Source organism: Barbatula barbatula (genome assembly GCF_947034865.1).
Source record: "Barbatula barbatula genome assembly, chromosome: 20".
NCBI classification, from domain to species: domain Eukaryota; kingdom Metazoa; phylum Chordata; class Actinopteri; order Cypriniformes; family Nemacheilidae; genus Barbatula; species Barbatula barbatula.
The window spans coordinates 11,291,378-11,313,192 of NC_136783.1; the positions used below are offsets into that span (position 1 = coordinate 11,291,378).

General features: G+C 38.2%; 1 protein-coding gene across 2 annotated transcripts in view; it reads right to left on the reverse strand.

Annotated features, from left to right (window-relative positions):
* The window catches only part of tafa4b (TAFA chemokine like family member 4b), a 37,774-nt gene that overhangs the window by 3,276 nt on the left and 12,683 nt on the right, over window positions 1-21,815 (reverse strand). For both annotated transcript variants that reach the window (XM_079483359.1, XM_079483358.1), the window contains exons 4-5: window positions 10,588-10,743; window positions 380-504 (exon numbers count right to left, since the gene is read on the reverse strand). In XM_079483359.1, the coding sequence (XP_079339485.1) occupies window positions 380-504; window positions 10,588-10,743 (281 nt within the window). The remainder of the gene's footprint in view (window positions 1-379; window positions 505-10,587; window positions 10,744-21,815) is intronic.

The window sequence follows — 21,815 nt, forward strand, 5'->3', positions numbered from 1 at the left end:
GCCTGAGAAAAGGCCTGGGGAGGGAGGTTTCTCTAAAAGCAACACCCTTCTGAGAATACTCCAAGGGTGTGTTTTGATGACATCTATAGTAGCTATATAGTAGCTCTTAGACAGGTTTGTTTAAAGGGTCTTTTTTGGTAACAAAGAAGGTCTCACGTCCCCTTTTCCGTCAGTGCACCATGGGCATTAGACACTTTTTGTGCTTACCTGGGTCTTTTGGACTTAAAAAGTAGGATCAGAAGCCTTCAGGCTTTGACCAGCCTTTAATCAGGATGGTGTATAAGTGAGGTTATATGTCCATAAGCCCCCCCAGAATCATCAGCTGTAATTTGAGTTCAGAGACCACACCTTGGGGCATGCAGATACCTGATCGACTCACCTTGGTGGTTTTGACTTTGTTGCCAGTGCTGCAGGACCAGCCGGTGAGATCTGGAAGAACTTTACACTCCTCGCCGTCCAAACACGGGTGCATTTGGCACCACCATTTCTGCAGCACGATAGAAGCTGGAGAGGAAATATAAAATGAATGAATACACCATTATTAAATTTAATGCACTATGAATTCTCTGTATATATAAATAATCGTTCACACAATCTCTCTCACAATTGTAACGAGACAGAATCTAATAAACAAACATGTTTATCTTTAAAATCGACATGCCATTACTATATATGCGACACCTTTGGAATAAACTACACTGTTTGACCAGTAACAAAATGCAAATATACAATTTTGGAGGGTCCTTCAAAGTAAAGAGGGAGGAGAAGATGGATGGAGGATGACATGACGAATGAGGAAAGGCACAAAAAAAAAGTGGAAGTGAAATGGAAATAAAATGAGAAACAGAAGACACAAGTAAAAAAAATACATTCAATAAGAAAGATGTTACATTCCTTATAACTAAGCATATTCCAAACATCAATTCAGGGACACACTTCAGAATCCCCAAAATTATTTGGACACTTAAGCCAAACTTAAAATGCATGAATGTCATAAATGCACGAAAGAGCAAAATGTGAAACCATCTGGCATCGCCAAACAATGCTTTGTTTTTGGAAATGTTGGCAGACAACAAAAGCATACAAACTAACCAGCCAGCTTTAGCCTGAAATGAATCGATATTCATGTATTGTTTTATCATCTGTTGAATAAAAAGCAATATCACACTACTAATAAATTGACACATCGTGTTACCATCCAATGAGGCTTATAAGAATATTGCTTTAAACTAATTCAATAACATACATTTTAGGCATCCAAATACTTTTTTGGGGCCATCACTAATGCATTTACATTTACATTTACATTTATTCATTTGGCAGACGCTTTTATCCAAAGCGACTTACAAGTAGTTTTATACAGTGGCACATTACTGCAGAGCAATCAGGGGTAAGGTGCCTTGCTCAAGGGCCCTTCAGTCATGACCTGCTGGCACTGAGATTAGAACCAGCAACCTTCTGATCACAAGCCCAACGCTCTAACCATTAGGCCACAGCTGACCTCATGTATTCCCAACTAAGAACTACATACAGCAAAATACTTGGAGAACAAATGAATAAATAATAAGACAAATAATAAGAATTATCTGTCAAACACACACCTGTTGATACAGATATTAAATAAACACCAGTGTTTACACCATTTCATAAGATCACAGTGTTAAAAAAACCTTATTTATCATTACCACCCTGATGTGTTACAGCATAGGAAGATGAGAAACTATGTTGTTCATTTATTTTGACTATAAAGTACACCTTGAATGTCTACAAAGAATGAATGTCTACTCTAAATCGTCTCGCTTCCAAACATAAAGAGACAGTTCAAAACAAATCCAGTCCTGCAAGTCAAATGAGGCTTAATGGGATGAAGAAGCCTATATATATATGTGTGTTACTTACAAGCCTATTGTCCTCATAATAGGAGAGAATAAACATAATAAACAACAGAATGAAATGAGCTTTGAACTGAATTATGCAAAATAACATTGTGTATAAATGCCATATAGAAAGAACATGAAAACACTGTGCTGTTCATACGGCAAATATCTTGACCCTTGCTGAGATGTGGAAGATTACGGAGGATCTATTGACAAAAATGCAATATAATATACATAAATATGTCTTCACAGGTGTATAATGACCATACATGATAAAGCGTTATTTTTTTATTACCTTGGAATTTCAATCTACTCACACAAAGGGTCCTCTTGCATGGAATTCTCCATAATGTTTCTACAGTAGCCCTAAATGGACAAACTGCCCTACAGAGCAAGTTTCGTAAATACGCTATCTCCTTCGACAAAGAAGCAAAAACATGTTCATCCTAGTTCTGTGTCAGCCACCGTAGTGCTTTTAATAAGGGAAGCCCACGGTTAAAATGTCCGATTTATATGTCTCACTAATGGTTTGGACATTTATTATTATTCATCAATAATGTGTCTATTATTTAAATGAATGATAACCACGAGAAGAGATGTTTTAATAACAGATTTTTATCAGTTGAGCATACATTCAACAAAAACACAGATTATTTCTGAAAAATGGAACTGTTGTTAAAAAACTGAAATGAAAGTGATCTCAGGGCATCAGTTACAGTGATTCATAATTCACATCTCGTATCAAACACACCCCTCCTTTTTAACAGCAATGATAACTTTGCCTGCTAATGTTAACACCCAGGTGCTAATGCTAAATTTTTTGTCATTATGTACAGTCACACAGACTGTACATATGCTATGTCTCCTCGGTTTCAATTGTGAAGCACACGCAAACAGAGAATCAATTAAACACCAATAATTGTTTTTTATTACCAATAAGCAAGTGTTTTATAGTATGCACGGCTACAGACTACAAAAATGTTTTACTGTACACAGTTGGCTCTTAGAAGCTTAGCAGCTCAGATGTTAAATGGCTTTTGGTGGATACCTTTGTCTGAATTGTTTGTAGGCTTTTCTTCACCAAATCTTCCCTTCCACAGTTTAAGCATTTAACTGGATAGTGTTTGGCCAAAGCTCACAGACTCTGCCACTTCAGCACTAAAAGCAGGTGAAATCTGTCAAGAGTACAGCCACAAAACATATCTCTCCTTCTCTGATGGTGCTATTTTCAGTTAAGAAAAGCCCCAACGGAGGCCATGAAGGCCAATAATTTAAGCTCTAATGCTGTCTAGATCCATTGAGGATTAATGCAGTAAATCATTGCTGATGTGAAAGACTATGAGGTGTATAGGAACATTTCCGTGCTACCCGTGCCCCCGTTTCCTAAGGTGTGAACGGCACCTGTAACCGTGTGAAAGCATAGCGATGAGGAAGAGTGGAGGATGGGAAAAACTGGCGAGAGGGAAAAGCAAGATTGAATAAAACAGCCTGTCTGACATCTTGAGGAACTGTCTCACTGTCTGTCTCTTCGTGTTTGTGTCTGTAATTGTTGGCACTGTGGTTTGTGGCATGTTGTAGTGGGCCTGGTGGGGAAACACAGCATGTGGCAATCACAAGTATTATAAATCGTGCAAAAACTTTATCTCAAACGCACGCACACATATCCACGGTTTTTAATATGATGATTCTGTGACACAGAGGGTAGTGCTTGGTGGTATGACCATAAATTGACATAAATGATGTTTTTCAGATTTATACCCGTTTCTGGAACATGACGGAATTTCACATTATATACTTGAGGAAATACTGCAGTTGATTAACTTAAAATGCCTTAAGTAAATATTGTAGAAACATCCCACACTAGTAATATAGGTTAGCAAATCCCACAAAATGATTTTGTGTATAAAGAGGTGGCACTCGTGATGAAGTGAAGGAATCAGGATGCATGACAGTTGCAGTCAAAATATAGAACCTCTTAACTGTGCAAACGTCGTAAACAACTTGTAACTACAGAATGTAAACAATCCCCTTCCCCTATAAAGTTTAGACTTCTTTAAAAACTGAATAACATGCCAAGGTAACTTCCATACATAATATTTAAGCAAATAAATAGAGAAAAAAGCTTGAAATTAACCTTTTCCTTGGTAGCACCATATCTATGGGTAGCATTGGTACTCCCAACTTTGAGAGAATGTGCACCCACCCGAAAATGTATACAAAAAAAATATATATATAAAACAGATATAAAAAAATTATGATACAGTAGTGCAGTGGCATAGAAAGACGCTGGTCACAGTGCTAAATTGAATGGCCGGTCACACTGCAACATTGAAAAGGGAACCCATTGAAACCCGCGCTGCGCCGCGTTCCGCACATTGTTTAAGCTACATACACCGGTAATGCGGTATATTTCATATAATAATAAAAATACACACCGGTGTTCTGTGTGAACCGGTATACCACCCAGCACTAACAGAGGGAATAAAAGGAAAAAATATCTTCTTTGGAGTCAACGCATGTGTGTGTCCACTCAACAGAGGATGCTTATCTTATAATTATGTTAATCCCTATATTGCATACTTGAGAGGTTGAATATATGAATTCAAAGGTCCAGTGTACAAAATGTAGCGGCATGTAGCGGTGATATTGCGAATTGCAACCAATGGCTCACGCCACCCTTCCATTCGAGGCACTATGGTGGCTGACACATGGCTAAGATGTCATCCCGTTTTTGCTTCTTTGCTGAAGGATATAACGTATTTGTGAAATGCGCTCTGTAGAGCAGTTTGTCCGTTTAGGGCTACTTTAAAACAACATCATTCTAAGGTATTAAAAACATAATGCTCCATTATTTAAGGTCTTTATACACCTGTGAAGACATAGTTATGTAATTTATATTGCATTTCTGTCAATAGATACTCCTTAATCTTTCACGTTGCAATTTAAGAGAACCCAACAATACAACCCTTACTATGGAAATTTTACTTAAGTTATATGTAATTTAATTTAAATTTACGTTCATAGAATTGTGCATCGTTGATTTAAATATACTTTTTAATTTTAAGTACATAACATTGGTATATATTATTAGTACAGACATAAGAAAACAAAAAACAAGAAATAGAAAAAGAAATCACAAAAAACAGCAAATAATATGAAATATATTAATATTAATACAACTGAAACATCTTTTTAAAGAATACATGGTATAATTGTTCAATAGCTGTACATAAGCAATACTAACAATGCAAACAATAGTCCGTGGCATATTTCTTTTTTGAGTAGAGTGAACAATATTTGTACACTTATTTTTATTTTAGGTGTTATGTTTATAACTGACATACACAGACAAGTGTGCACTTTATCACACTAATGACAGTGAGGGGTTTGCATGCGTGTTTGTGCTCGAATCAAAGTTATATGCAACACCTCGCAACGCGGTTTATGCAGCAGAGACTCAAATCTCCCCAGTATCAATCTAATTCCATTTATACCCGTCTATTAGATTACCCAGCACTCAGTCTCAGCACCAGAAAGCTTGAAATGACCTCATTTACAACACTATCAGTTTAGCTACAGATTTGCCTGTTGACAGCCTTTGACACACATTAATGCAGTGTATTAATTCAGCATCAGTCTTTTGTCTCCTTAAGGAAATGCACGGAAAACACACCTGACCCCAATGACCTTTTCATTACACATCAGGCATTCCAGCTCACGAATCCAACGCACAACTTGTTGTGTACAAGAAAGTCACAGCAGGTTCTCTTGACATCTGCCGCCGCATACATGTACCCTCAGGTGGATTTTGGCATAATATTTTGATGAGAGAAACATGAAACAAAATTTATAAAGTCTACCAAAGGTTAAAGGTCCGGTGTATGAAATTTAGTGGCATCTAATTCATGTAGACTAATGGTGAAATAACTATGTAAGTGTTGTACTTGTAGACAGGACCTTGATGTCCTCAGTTGTGAGGCTGAGCACTGAGATTCATATCTCAGATGGCAGAGGCTCAGACGGTGTCTGTCTCAAGCCCTAATGCAGAGTTCATGGGCACACAGAGCAGGAGTAAAGCACAACTGCCCACCGAGACTCAAAACACAAAGTCTCTCCACTTTTCATTCCCTTTTAATGACATTTTAATGGGCAGGTCCGCTGAGGCCTACAGAGACTCAAAAGCTCAGGCAGAAGTGACTAGAGACACCGTCCCAGCCACTACTAAATAACCTATGAATCAGACAACAGACATACGCATGTAATCCTTATTCATAACATTTTCATTGAATGAGGTTTAGTGAGAGTCTTCTTATTGATCAAATTTTAATCCTACAGTAGTTGATTTGTCTTAAGAAGTTTTAGGTCTGGCTCAAGTCTCATCCTCTGAAAATGTATTTCTAAGGCTCTGCTGTGGGTTTACACTGAGGTTTTAATGACATGTGAATGGGTAAAGTGCCCTCCAATGGCCAAACAGAGAAACAACACCGTATAATTGCCTGGAATAGAAGAAACGCTGGTTTAAAGCATAAAAGCTACACTTTACAACAAGGTTGTATTTGTGAACATTTGTTAATGCATTAGCTAACAATGAAAATATAGTTTTCCAGAATGTACAGTAATGATATTTTTTTTAATGTTAGGTCATGTCAATAAAACTGTTCATGTTGGTTCACGGTGTGTTAAGTTATATTAATATTTACATCATTTGATTGTAAGTCGCTTTGGATAAAAGCGTCTGCTAAATGAGTAAATCTAAATGTAAATGTAAAATGTATTAGTTAATGCTGAAAATTACACATTACCGATTTTCACCATTTTGATGGCTCTTATAAGAATTGGATGATATGACTTAAGTGTTTTTTTGCAGACGGGGTCATATATGGGAACAGTAACACTACATCGATGTCATTTTGTCATGCTACACCAATCTTTAACCGGTAGAGCTACTGACATGCTATTGAAAAATGCACTTGATAGTTTTACTAGTGTGCTACTTGTAGGTGCTGTAGATCCTTCTTAACACTGCCATGAGTATTAGATATTTATGAAGCACCAGAAGCTGAGACTATATGTGTAGTCCTGAGGGACAGTGTGAAACTGATGACCTGAGGGATCTAGAGATTCAACAGTGTTGATGAGAGGTCAGAACAATGACCCTCAGCTTTCTCTCCTTCACTGGAAAAAACATAGGTCAATCAGTGTCTCTATTATACCGGCACAAAACCAACTTGACCTCAGATGTGTGCTTTCTCATACCTAGCCTCGTTTTTATGCTTTCATGCTTTGTTGTGGGTTTGTCTTAGGTCATGTGTTTGTGTATGCGAAATGTCTGAGGAAATATTGAAAGGGCAGTTCATTTTTGGGTGCAATAAAAAATTAAGATATAAAAAAACGCAGCGAACCATATATAGTAAGGTAATTTAAATACTGATAACAGAGCCTGAATGCATTGCAAGTGGCTTTGGATAAAAGTGTCTTATGTTTAAACAAACTGTATTTATAATTATAATTAACATATATATATATATATATATATATATATTAGAGATGCGCGGATGAGCTAAAATGTCACCCGCATCCGCTGCTTCAAATCAATTATCCACCCCCCATCCGCCCGCACGTATAATTTTCTATGATATAGATATCCGCACCCGACCCGCAACCGATCGTCACTTTAATTCATCTAATAATTTTCTTTATATGTTATCAGATTCAGTGACGTTAGAACTAGTCTGTCAATATCCGATATTAAAATGAATCGTAAAATGCTTTTAAATGAACATTTATTTGTATAACAAAAAGTTTGGCTTCGGCCACACAAACACTGCTCAAATAATTTGAAATATTATACTGGAACATTCCTAAAACAGATATTCAAAGTAACAATAAAGAACTTTTTTCTTTCCAGAAAACAGAACAAAGTCCGATAGCAAAACGGTGCCAATTCAGCATTAGCTACTTGGCCTTTTCTTTTGCACTGTGCAAACACAGAATAGCATCTACTGTGCCTGGATTCAGATGATTCCGCCTCGCCTCTAAAACCCGCACTAAATGAGACTTTGATGTTCCAGCCATGCTGCTTTGCTTCTGCTTCTAGCTCTGTGTAACGCAGCTTCTTACACTCATAGGCCTCTTCAATCGGATTCCCCCATGGAACTGTGAGCTCTATGAGGTAAGCAACCTTTATTGAAGCGGACCAGACTACCAAGTCTGGCCTGAGGTTGGTGGAGGCGATGACAGGTGGGAAAATTGCCTTCTGGCCGATGTCTGCACGCATCTTATAGTCTTTGGCCATACTTAGGTGTCCTACTTCCAGCCTGGTGGAAGGATGTGTTGGTATTTTCTGTCCTTCTATGACAAACATTGTTGTTGCCTTCCTTGGTGGCAAGGACTTTGTCTCGCTTCACTTGCTTTCCCTGGTTGTGCCACCTGGTGTATCTCCCTTGCGTAAGACAGGTCTTGCAGCCTGTCATGATGTGTTTAAGGGTTGCTGGATTTGGGCAGATGGCACATGATGGAGATTCTTTGGTGATGGAAGTACGTCATATGTCGATAAAACTGGTCTTGCTCCAGCTGATCTTTCTACTCTCCACACCTTTCCACTGCATCCATTGCCCCTGTCTAGCTAGAGAGACAGTCTTTGCACTTCTAAAAAAACATTTCCTGATGATGCACCTCCTCGACCACTAGTTTCCTCCTCTGCGATGTTGTAGCCTCAGGGCTGATGTAGCTTTCTGCACTGCAACCATCCAGTTGCTAGTGCCAGTGCAGCAGAACTGACGATCTTATCCCTAAAGTCCTTCTGTGTCATCTGGGGTCTAACTTTGGAACACTTGTATTACTCAATTAGGCTAGTAAGAGGCAACTCCAGGACTCCTTTGCCATAGAGGGCGATATCACTTAGCCATCGTGGGACGCCAAGCCATCTTTTAGCATATGAAGTAATGGTTCGTTCCATCTTTTCCACTGTTGTTGGCCACATTGTTCGGGGGAGGAAATTCAAACTGTAGGCACCAGAGTTTCAGTTTCCCAGGCAATAGTGCCTTGTTGATGTTCTTCAGGCCGTTGACAATCTCTTGCCTTAGTTGTTGCACTTGCTCTTTGTCCTTGAGGCTTGCATTGTACCATCTGCCCCGGTTTTTAATCGGCTGCTCAGACACTGTTGGAATTGGGTCATCATCAATGAAGAACCTTGTCACTCAGCACCCCCTTAACTAAGAAGATGCTTCAAGCGTTGCTTGGTTTGATCTTCATTCGGGAAAACTTGATGTTTTCCTGTAGCTTTCAAAGTAGCCGCTTGGTACATGCTACAGTAGTGGTCAATGTTGTCATGTCATCCAAATATGCTCTAATAAGTGGAACACTTAGCCCATCCGTGGTTGCTTCACCGCCCACCACCCATTTTGTGGCCCTAAATACAACTTCCATGGCCATCGTGAAAGCCAAGGGTGAGACTGTGCAACCTGCCACGATGTCTCCAAGCGCTGCAATGTTGTTGTGATATCTGCCGTTGTGAAGCACAGTTGCAGGTCTTGGAAGTATACCTTTTCCAAGTACCATGGCTCATTACCACACTGGTCAAGATAAAGGGTTCACAGGCAACTGAACCAAAAGAGTTGGCTAGATCACATAGGTCCCGCTTGTCCTTCTTGGCTGCGTGGATCTGGTGCCAGATCATGCTTGTATGCTCCAAGCAACCAGAGAATCCTGGAATTCTGGCTTTCTGTACAGATGTATCAATGTACTTATTTCTTTCCAGGTAGAGGAACAGCCTCTGTTCTAGAATACTGAAAAAGCTATAAGACAACATTACTTGTGACCACCAGCATTTGGTTTGATTGTTTTGTTTGAAATGTATTGGCTTCTAAGAGCATGAGATCGTTAAAATGTATTTTTAGTCTCCATCACATTTATATTTATGCTTTTATCAATTATTTTATGCGCAGCAACTTAAAATACATTCAAAGAACTTTTATTTCTCGGTTCTTTTAAAACACAGCCCCTCACATCTGTGGAAAAAAGAAAACGTGCCTTATGTAGGAACTCTTTTTAGTCATGATATGAACTATACTTAAAGGGAACCATGAAAGTCATGACATGGAATAAATCCCCTGATAGAAGCTCCCTACTTCCGGGGTCTTTTGTCTCGGGTGTCAAAGACAAAGTAGAAAAATGGCTGGCAGCGTTCTCCATCCTGCCCTCATGACTAAAGATTGTATAGCACAACCGTAGGGACACATTTAGACCTACTTCATCACCCAAACTACACTCTCTAGTCCTAAACCTTTAGGCCATAAAGACATCACAACATTTTCTGACACGGAGTCACAACATTTGTCATACTAACAACAGTTGTGACATCAGAAAATATGAATACAATTTAGGCTCTTTTAAAGAAGTATTTACTCTAAGGGAATCCTTACATTTAATATTTGTTTCTTTATTAACTCATTTGAACAGTAGTTTAGACCACACTGAATTATTTACAGCAATAAATAAAAGCAGAAATAAATAATAAAAATAATAATAATAATAATAATAATGAAAACAGCTGTATCAAATTAAAATGGTCAAGCCCCACTGTGGCACATGCTTATTTAAACTAGTAGAAAAAGCATTTAAGCACCAGAACATTTAAATTCACAGCATGTTTATCTGAAAGTACATCTGTATAGAAACACATGTACATTGACAGGTAATGAGAGCTTACCCTCCACACAGGATGGCTGTGCACGAGTTGTCCCAGCTACCTGCCCAGGAAAACAGGAGCATTTGACTGTTTGTGAACGTTCCTCGATTTTGTTCTTGTTGCAGCATCTGTGGTTGGCCACTACCTCACAGGTTCCCTGCTTCACCTGGTACGAAGCTGCAGGAAAGAACAGGGAGATGAAATTGTAATGTTTGTTTCTGTTTGATCTGTGCATGAAGGGTAATGATAACACATCTCTCACACTGTGCTGCTTAAGAAAAGCGAATGTTTTGGTATGTTACCAGATTTATGGTGGTGTTTTGTTTATTTTAGAGCAGGGGTCTGCAACACGTGGCTCTGGAGCCGCATGTGGCTCTTCTGCCCCCCTGATGCAGCTCCCTGCCGTCTTTATAAGGCCCTGTTTATGCCTGGTATTAAGATGCTTTTTTGGTCGATCAAATCAAAAAGGGACCAAAGAGGCACATACCCTTTTACACCTGCTGCTGTAATCCGTCTATTTTGTCAACTTTTGTCCAGATTCCTTCAGGAATATCTGAAAAAGCATACACATTTACCCAGACATACACCCTGGCTGGGTAAATCTATTGGCTTTCTCAGATATTTCAGTTGAATAGGTGTTGAATAAGTGCATGCAATGTACTTATGAGCTCGATCGGAGATGACAGAAGAAACATACGGAGAGCAGTGGTTTTATTTCTGCTTCGACAGATGTAAGACACCAACGAACACTGTAAGTGTGTGTCAAAATGGAATGATGTTTTTGGTCTTTAGACGGCATAGTTTAAATCCTGTCTGGCTACCGCAGCGCACTTCTCGTAATGTTTATGCATGATATACGTATGCGGAGAGTAGGCGGTCTCTTCTGGCTGTTACTACGAACTGGCTAACTACTACCTTACGCCTGTGTTATAGTTATTTAGACAAATTGTATTTGCTGGGAAAGGACCCAAAATGGCTCTTTTAAACACAAAGGTGGTTGACTCCTGCTTTAGGGAATGCATTACCTATTACAATACCTGCATCAAAATTGTGTTCCTGTAGCACAGTGGTAAGAGCATTGGGTTAACAACGCAAGGTTAAGGAGGTTGAATCCCGGGGGATTTCAGATACCTTTGTAAAATGTCTAGGATAATGCTTTGGATAAAAGCGTCTGCCAAATGCCTAAATGTAAATGTAGTATAATACAACTTCCTGAGATAGACATGCAATTGAAATCAAGTGAAAAAAAATGGCAACTTTATTTACATGTAAATGATCACAAAGTTAATTTGCTCTTTAATTTAACCCTACTTATCTTCATAAAGCAACCAATACTTATAATAAAGCATCTATATTTAATGAGAATGGCAGCATGTAAAAGCCGCTAAAGGGCTGCTTGTACAAAGTCTCCACTCTCTCTCTTTTCCTCCCCTTGGCAGAGTACATACACAATGAACACAGAGCTGTATTCTGCTGTTTAGAGTGTAAATAAGACGCTTGAGCATTGGTTTTTTTTACAACCAGCCTTACAAAAGTGCTGAATCACAGCCAAGATTTGTCTCAAAGAGACAAGAGGAGAGAGAGAGAGAGAGAGAGAGAGAGAGAGAGAGAGAGAGAGAGAGAGAGAGAGAGAGAGAGAGAGAGAGAGAGAGAGAGAGAGCAACGCAAAACCCCAAACAACGCCTGCAGAGCAGAATTTGGACTATATCCTCTAATAATTAAAATACAAAAAAAGAGCGATAACCACCTTAAGAACAGCAATACAGAATCACAAAGCCTTACGTCATCAGGAGCTGAACCCAGAGAAAAGTTGTCTCATCCAACTGATCTCAGAACTAACTCTAAAACCCCAAACGTGTCCAACTGAACCCCAAACTCTAGCCAGAATTAACCAAATGATAAAAACACAAAAAGAAAAATCTCAAACACTGGACAGAAGCAACAGCTCAGCAAAGTAAGCTTGAATGCTATCGGTCATTAAACAGAGAATATAAAGCGGCAGAATACCTCAAAAGCGTATCAGACCCTAAACTAAGAAAAGTTTTGACCATGTACAGACTCAGTGAACACAAGCTCACTGTGGAGACGGGCCGACACAGACAGACATGGACTCCAAGAGAAGAGCGACTGTGTTCAAACTGCACACAGAGACAAGTGGAAACAGACCTGCACTTCTTAACCTCGTGTCCAAACTATACGGACATCAGAGAAACATTCTTCCCCCAGTTCACAAACTTCCACAAAGACTTCAACCAGTTTCAACAACAGGACAAGATCTCATACATGTCAGATCAGTATCATTCCAAGGCGACAATACGGAGTCTGATTTTTTTTAAATGACAGCACTTTCCAGTCTTTTTTCATAAAAAGATCTATTTACAACTATTTAACATTTACAACTACTTAGGATTTACCTAAGTATTTCCCACCATTTAGGGTTGTGCAATATTCAGAAATTATTTTAAATAATACATTTAGAAAAGCATTTTAATATGTATAATCCCTTTCCCGCTCATTCTCCTTTGCAATTCCTTCCTGGTGGAACATTCTTCCCAATGTTCAACCACATCTCTCACAACCTTCAAAAAACTACTTAAAACACACCTCCTCGGTGAACACTTGACAGACAAATGAAGAAAAAAAAACGTACACTAACCCTCTTCTCTCAACAGGTAGTGGTCTAGCTTTTGTTGAAACTAGTAACTTTGTATTAGCACCTATTGTTGTTTGCTCTTTGTATGACATATCGTTTATTGCTCCCCGAACTCTTTCTAAGTCGCTTTGGATAAAAGAGTCTGCTAAATGACTCAATGTAAATGTAAATGTGTAAGAATTCAATGGACATTCATTTTCTGATTAACTTATAATAAGAAAAATGCGGTTACAATAAATAATATAATTACATTACAGTATACATTACAATATATTCAAATTTACTCAAAAATGCCACAACTTTTCAAAGGTATGTTTGTAATTGCGTAAAATTAAACAAACGTAGCGATTTCCAGCTTCACAAATACTATATTAGAATTCCACTTGACTATGTAATGTGGCAAAAAAAAACTTGACAATACATCTGTATCAGTTGTTCCATTATAAAAATTACTTTGTACGTACCCTGACATAGCAGCCATATATTTTCTAGATCTGCGCACATACACACGCAACTACATGTTGGTTTCCATTTCATCAGGCCGTCCTCCCCGTCCACCACTGTGATGTAGAGTTTGTTTGACAAGCGTCCTCCTGGGAAAGGTGGTGCTCCTCGGCTTAGAGAGGTCTCATTCTTTCTACTCTTCCTTGTCTTTTCATTTCCTTCACTACTCACCTCTGTGCCTTCTTCCCCTAAGGCTCCAAGTGTAGCCCTATTACCCAATCCCATCTCCCAAACGCAGACCTCCCGACTGGGCTTCAATTAGAGAAAGCGTGTAAAGTCCAGGGGGCGACTGCTTACATGCAGAAAGCCCACATACGTGCCGCTCGAGGGCCCAAATCGCTCCATCTCTGTCAGTCTCGACATCACTGGATAAACAACAGATAAGGGGATATCTCTAACTGTGACTATGACGGACATCACAGGGCCTCACCTGCGATTCCACAAGGGCATCGGTGAGATAATGCATGATGGAAGGAGAGGCACACATATTCATTTTATTGAGTTTGTGGTAATATCTAAATGGATATATATAAGAGGCATACAGTATGATTTTGCAACCAAAACCAATCTTTGGTTGATATGGGTCTTGAATTTGAACAGACAAATTCTCTAAGCTTTTGTGTTCCACATTGTTTCTCATCAAAAACATTTAGCTGTACTGCTAATTTCCTGCTTTTTGTAGTTTATTGGATTATATTTATTTTGTGCCATATCCTGACAACACACAATGTTTGAGTTAGTTGCATTGTTCTCAAGAATCATAAGTAAAAAGTTATTCCTTAAAAACTAAGAAATTATCCTATATAGAATCATCAAGGAAACCCCTTTTTGGTTCCAACTAGAACTTAGAATTCAGTCAACATTGTTTCTAACCATTTTTAAAAAAAAATATATGAATAATACAAAATATAAAACATTTGGAGTTTTTACAAACCCTTCGTAGCCATTGTCATAGGATACTTTCTTGTTAACCTGACTACATTTCCTCGAAGCACATCACGAGTCTCAGTCTGTGCATGCATGGGTCTTGTGTGCCTTGTTAGTGTGCAGAGAAGCAAGAGTTTGGAGCTCAGTGCTCAGGGGAAACGGCCCATCACCACCAAACCCCAAGAAAAAAGCGCACACTGCCTCCTACTGGCATAATGAGGTCACAGGAAAGAAATGAGCACCCCCTACAACCTTCCTTCACCCACATCCACACAAAAAGCTTTGACACGCATTACAAGATTGCATGTTGGTGATGTGTGTATAAACAATATAATGCTAATATACCAATGTACTGTACAAATACTTACAGTTGTTTAATATTTAAACATATAATCACAACCTGATACATTTTAAAGGTGTTAAAACAGAAAGCCACGTAATGGCTTTAAATTGATGAAAATTGGCCTTTCCATGCCTATTTGACAACATATAAACAATTATAAAAACAAAAGATGGTGTGAAGCACTATGCAGGGAAGTAGTCAGTAGCGAACCCTCCCAGCCCTCTGTAATGACCTAAACTATCATACCTTTTTTTTACTTTCAAATATTATTTTCAGTAAAAGTTGGAGGCTTTCCACTATTAGCTATGTATATTTGACTCCCTGGATCGATGCAGACTTTATCCACGTGAGATTTCCAGGGCTGCGTCAGAAATCGCCTACTTCCATACCAAATAGTAGGAAAAAATAAGTATGAGTCATGAATAGTATGTCCGACACCTCATTATGCAAAAAACAGTAGGCGAGAAATACCAGGATGCTCTACTACTTCCGCCAAGATTCGTGAGTGTGGATACTTTTCAAATTTAAAAAGTATATCAAATAAATATAGCGGAAAACTTTAACGCAGACGTCCGTGCCAATAAATTTATTTCTCATGACTAAATAATGTTTTTATCAACGCTCGCGTGTAGGTTGTTTTTACTACATCATACGTCAAAATCATACCGGTCACATGACCATAAACATGGTCGGACGCAGTATGTCCGAAATGTATTCATAATACTCACACTCATACTATATAGAACGTACTGCTGGTTGTTCACCAGCAGTCTCGTAAAGCGGGAGAAGCAATGTGAAGTTGGTTTGTCAACCCCCATAAAACGTCAAAAGAAGAAGAAATGCGGAAAACGTCATTCAAAACAGCATGTGGATGAACTCTGTTATCAAGTGTCAGAAAAAGAGAGAAAAGCTGATAAACGTTGTTAGATCAAAACAACAGGAGGAAGACTTTGTTATCAAGCAATTTGATCATCAAATTCTAAGTTATTTATGATTTATTAGGACGCCGTGCCTCATTTAATTCTAGTTGCTGATGTGCACAGTTGTGCATGCTGTTAAGCTTTACTCTTAAATTAATCGTATTGTGCATATTTGCTGTTATTCTGCATAACAGAGACATCTTATCAGATAAATGGTCAATTTACTACGGTCAGTTCCATACGTTTAGTTGACTGTACCAGTTTAATTTGAAGATTTATAATAAACAGTTTATTTGATGGCCAATCTCGGTTTACTGTCTGCTAGTGTAGTCGGTTTTCTTTGCTGAGAGCGCTCTCAAGAGGTGTCGCTTTTTAAACTGGTTTTGTGTACGTTAGTCTGTGTTGGTTTTATGATAAGACTGGGAGCAGCGTCTTAATTAGAAGAACTTGATTTGATGCTTAAGTAAAATAGCTTAACTAACTTAAGTCTTTACAGTACCTTTCATTCTTATTCCATTAAAATAACATACAGTAGTATAACTAAGGCTGGTCAATGATTAATCATGAATATGCACAGACATATATTATGTGAACACAAACTAATATTCTAGTTTGTGTTCACATAATACATGTCTGTGCATATTCATTTTCTATTTATAAAAACATACATATACATGTATATATTAAAAAACATTAAAAAAAGAATATTCTATATATATATATATCATTGAAATTATACATTATTATGAATATGGCCATGCAAATATTTACTAAATACACATGTGACATGTATGTGTTTATAAATACAAAATAAATATGCTCAGGGCAAAGACATAAATTATCATTGTAAACATAAACTTTAATTCTGGATGTGATTAATCGTTGAACAGCCCTACTTTTTACCATTAAAAGTTATTTATATTAAAAAACATATGGAATACCCATAATTTAACAACTTAGAGATATCATTCAGCTAATCACAGAACAAAGCTCTCACGTCTGATCTCACACAATCACTCATGTCTGACTCGCACATCTGTCTCACACAGGCTGGCATCACTTCACTACTCAAGAAGATTGAGGTCTGATACATCTTCTGCCCAGGGGACTACAGCCACTCATAAGCCACTAAATTAAGTTCTCAAGGTTTCACATACAGTAGCTTTGTTACGGAGTAATATGTTGTTTTCTTTTGCTAATAATCACTAAACATGCAAAAACTGTATCTTGATGAAAAACTAGAAATGTCAATGAGCCTCATCTGTATCTGTCCCTTTTGACACACCAGAGTCGTTTGTATTCACCTCTGCACTATTAAGCACAGTCGACTGTGGATAATCGCAAGATTTTTGTGCGCCGACTCCTCCAGAACCGAAACGCTGGAATTAACCGCTCGGTATTTCACCTTAGCTATCTTGTTCTGGAATTTAAAGCACCGTTATGGTGGTCTCACAGTTATAAATCTCAGATCGGCCTGAAATCAAAGAAGATTTCAAGCATGGCTAACTGTCTCTATCCCTGTGGCAGGCGCATCTGGGTGTTGAGCTAAACGCCATTACCTTGAGCTGATGGGGCAGCCAGGCGACTGATATATTCTGACAGTGCGAGGCGGGTTCGCCTTTGTCTGATTTATCAAGAAGCATGTCTTTCTGCTGTCAACACCGGACTGGCGTGTCGCCACCAAAAGGGCAGATATTCTGTGGCTCTGTTTGAAATGCACTCGGCTGATTGTGGTGTCAGTAAACAGCGAAAGGAAGCATTAAGATACACAGTGTTAAAGTGTTGTTTACAGTGAGTTTACAGAGCATTGTGTTTCCATCACAAAGGTGGTGTGTTTGATTTCAAGTTGACTCACATGCAGTATTGATATAATAAATGTATGCACTGAATGCAATATAAGTACTTTGGATAAAAAAATATTCAAAATGCATAAATGTAGGCCTAATTGTACATGCATGTTTCCATGTTTACTCTCTGTAATATTCCCTGTCAACTAAACAACATTTTGTTTCACTGTACACTTTTATGTGGCTAGAATGGAATTTGACTTGAGGAAAATCCGATTTTATCTTGATATTAGCAGCCCCCAATACAAACACATCAGAAACTCGCTATGCTAATCTAACAGGTGCAGTGCACAACAACAGGGATAGTCCAATGGCCTGAAGCCAGTGTCAGTGACCAAACCATTTCTCGTCCAAGCACATATGGATGCAAGCAGTGGCAGAAGAGAGCAGAGTACACAAGAAATATTATTGTGATTAAAACAACTTAACACGCAAGAACACATTTTGACATGCTATGCTAAATCACTAGGCAATCTTTCAGTTGGCATGACAACAAACACAAGTCGTGTCTTGCTCTCAACTGCAAACAAGATTCAGCACAAAAAGCAAAGTTTCCCTAAAATGCTACTATATTTGTTTTTTTTCCGTAATTGTTAAGAATACGTACATATATTTATGCTACCTCTGTGCCACATTATATTTTATGATTGTGCTTTGGATCTTTTTGAAAGTTTTGAAATGCAACTCTTAAAGGAACAGTTTATTCGAATATGAAAATTTTTTCATCATTTACTCGCCCTCAAGTTGTTCCAAATCTGTATAAATTTCTTTGTTAAACACAGAGAAAGATATTTGGAAGAATGCTCATTACCAAACAGTTCTTGGCCTCCATTGACTACCATAGTATCTATGGTTCTCTATCATTTCCCAATATGCGCTCTTGTCGGTACTTGTGTTCTCGCAGCCCAAGTAGGCCTACTGTTCCAATTCAAAGTTCACATCTAAACAAGAACTAATGAAATCCCTGGATGTGTCCTTGATCCTTGATTCATCGAGGATTCATTGTTTTTTGTTGTTTTTTTAACAAGGATGCATTAGGGGTGACTTGTGTGAACTTATGACGCAAAATGCCCCGACATGCATTGCGCAGCAACGGCAGTGGAGCAGTAAAACAGCTAAATGTTTATAATATTATTGGTTTCTTTTCACAAAAATGTAGTTTTAAGAATTGTTTAGGCGAGAATGTGTGTTTTTAAAGTCCAAATCTGAAGTTGGTTAATAAAGATTGCATCTATTTTAAAATTTGCTGGGAGGATTTCAGAGACGCGTGCTCAAGGCAATCACCAGACGCTAAGCGCTCATGTACCGCCCCATGCAGCCTCACATCGGCAAGTGCTTCTGAATCTCAAGGCTGGCTCTGATGTCTTTGTAGCGTTTAAATATAAGACATGATAAATTTGGGGTATATCTAACATGCAATCTTTGGTATTATAAATCTATTATTTGCTAATTGTTTTGACTGAAGCCAACTTTAAGTTTCACTTTCTATTTTTGACAAAATTATTTACTTTTTTATTGTAATTTTCTATTGTAAAAACAACATTTAATTCTAAACAAAGATGCCAGGAACACATATGAATATTGTTTAAATAAAAACAAACCTAAGCACTGTTGTGTCATAATATTTATTTCAATCTAGCTTTAGGTTTAAAGGAATTTAAATGACATAATATGAACTAGATTTTTTTGTTACTCTTTCTCTACCACACTTCTATGGTAGTCAATAGTGGCCATGAATTGTTTGATTATAAGCATTCCCTGCAAATATCTTTCTCTGTGTTCAACCAAACAGAGATATGTTATACAACTGTCTCTTTAACATCACTGTTGTAATGTAAATGCTGCTATCAGAAAATCATTTTGTGAGAAAAACTTTTTTCCTTTGCCTAAGGGCTACTGAAGATATGGCAAGGACACGTGGGAATGTGAACTACTGACTTGACCAGGCCAGCAGAGAAAGACTTCACTGTTGAGCCCTGAGGTGATTTTTACACTTGAGCTGCCCTGTGCAGACACCTCATTTATCCAGAGATCTGTGTCTCAAAACTCACTCACTCACTATGACCCACAAAACCTTCCTGTCAGATAGAGAAAGAGACAGTAAGAAAGAGGAAAGATGGGCTTTTAAAATCTCTTCCTCCATCTTCACTAATAAGCACTTTAGTGAAGAAATTAGTGAATTTGCGAGACAAAACAAGACAACCAGACACATCTACTCATGGTTAAGTCTAATAAAAACCCAAAATAGGAATTGGTTCATTGGCTTTTATCCAAAAACCAGGCAAACAAAATACTGATTATCTGCATGAGATTCCAGAAATGTGTATAAATGATTTAATCTAATATTCATGTATGATTATCCTTGCATCTTGCATGGTTTTCGATACGCCGGTCATTTCTAGTGAAGTATGAGCTGTCAATATATACTTGCTGCCTTTAACATATGTCTCGGGTCAACATCAATAAATTTTGTGACCCTTAAGAGGAACAGAAGACATAACCATGCTCGGCTCTTGTCCTCACATGACCCAGAGACGTTTTTTCATCTTACGCAACTAAATTCATGTTAAGCCTAAATGTTTAATTGAGTATATTCTGGTTATAAATACACTATTGATGCGGTCAAAGCTAACTCAGAAAATTTAAGATTGCAGCACACCAGAAAGTGACATTTCACCAGAAGTTTTCCAGATGCCGTATATTATTGCATTCTGAAGAATGTTCCTAGTATATATCAAATCGTTTCCACATTGAAAGAAAGATATTCAGTATTCAACACCTTGGGTGACAATTGGATAATTGTTCTAGAACTAACACCCATTAACAGAAGAACATCTATTTCCATTGATGCTCAGCATAATACATTTTAAAACAAGAACACCATAAGAGTAATCGGTTTCAGTTCCTCGGTTTTAATTGGATGTGTTCAATGTCATTCCAGGTTTAGACAACAACAAACCGACATCTTAACTTGTGTGTTTAATCTATTCATCTCAAAAAGACTGACACAGACCAATACCCGGCTCACACAACCCAAATGGGGTCTACAAGCGGGTGGCCTTTGGCTCCGGGTGACTCACTTTGACACACTGCATGAAACTTGAAGTAATGTGTCGAAAATGGCGACAAACAGCTCACAGAGGCAAGCATTAAAGTTGTGTGTGCTCATTAAATGAAACGCGCAAGGAGACGTCTGTCGACAGTATTGCCTATAAGGACCCTATTACAGCAGACAGAAACAAAAGCAGCCGCTTGCATGGTATTGTCTTTATTTACCCGCAAGCATAGACAAGCATGGCAGGATACGCAAGACAAGAAAAAGTGGTTGTTAGTTGTAGTGTCTGGTTTTTGTGTCAACCATCAGTCAATGGCCCTTGCCTCGTTTTGGAGGGATTCAGACCATCCATTCCCATTAGTGTCTATGTTTCCGCTGGAGAACTTTACAAATGACCCATTACTGCTTCTCATTCAGACTGTGAGGGGTGATTCCTGTATAGGCTTTTATGGAGCTTCAGAGTCACCATGTGGCCGCAAATGGAACTGCAGTGCAACGATGAACTCTTTCATAGGCTGCAGGTGAACGACTAAGAAATGAAACCAAGGCTAAACATGCCAGCAAAGCTATTTAATACATTTTTTTGCATATTATTATATTTCCTATTATTCCATATAGGAGTGTATAGATCTCATTTACCTGTAAATGTGTATTTACCAGAAAATGTAAAGCTGTTCTTTCATAGCTCAGGACTAGGGAAAGTCCCAAGATGGATTTTTGTAAAATCCCAAGCAGAAAAACACACCTTGGAAAACATACACACTTTTTGCTACACAACAAGATGTGTGTAAAACAAAAGTTTGTTAAACATAATTACGATCTCGTTTGAAACTCTTAAGGCGACACATTTTACTGGGATCTTTCTCTCACCAAAAAAATGGTGAATTCTCCATTTGCTCCTCATTTAATGTCATCGCTGTCTAGAAGAACCAATTCAGCTATCAAAAAGATCTCATTTGTGAGTTTTCCCTCCAATGGGAAAAATAATCCGACTTGGAAA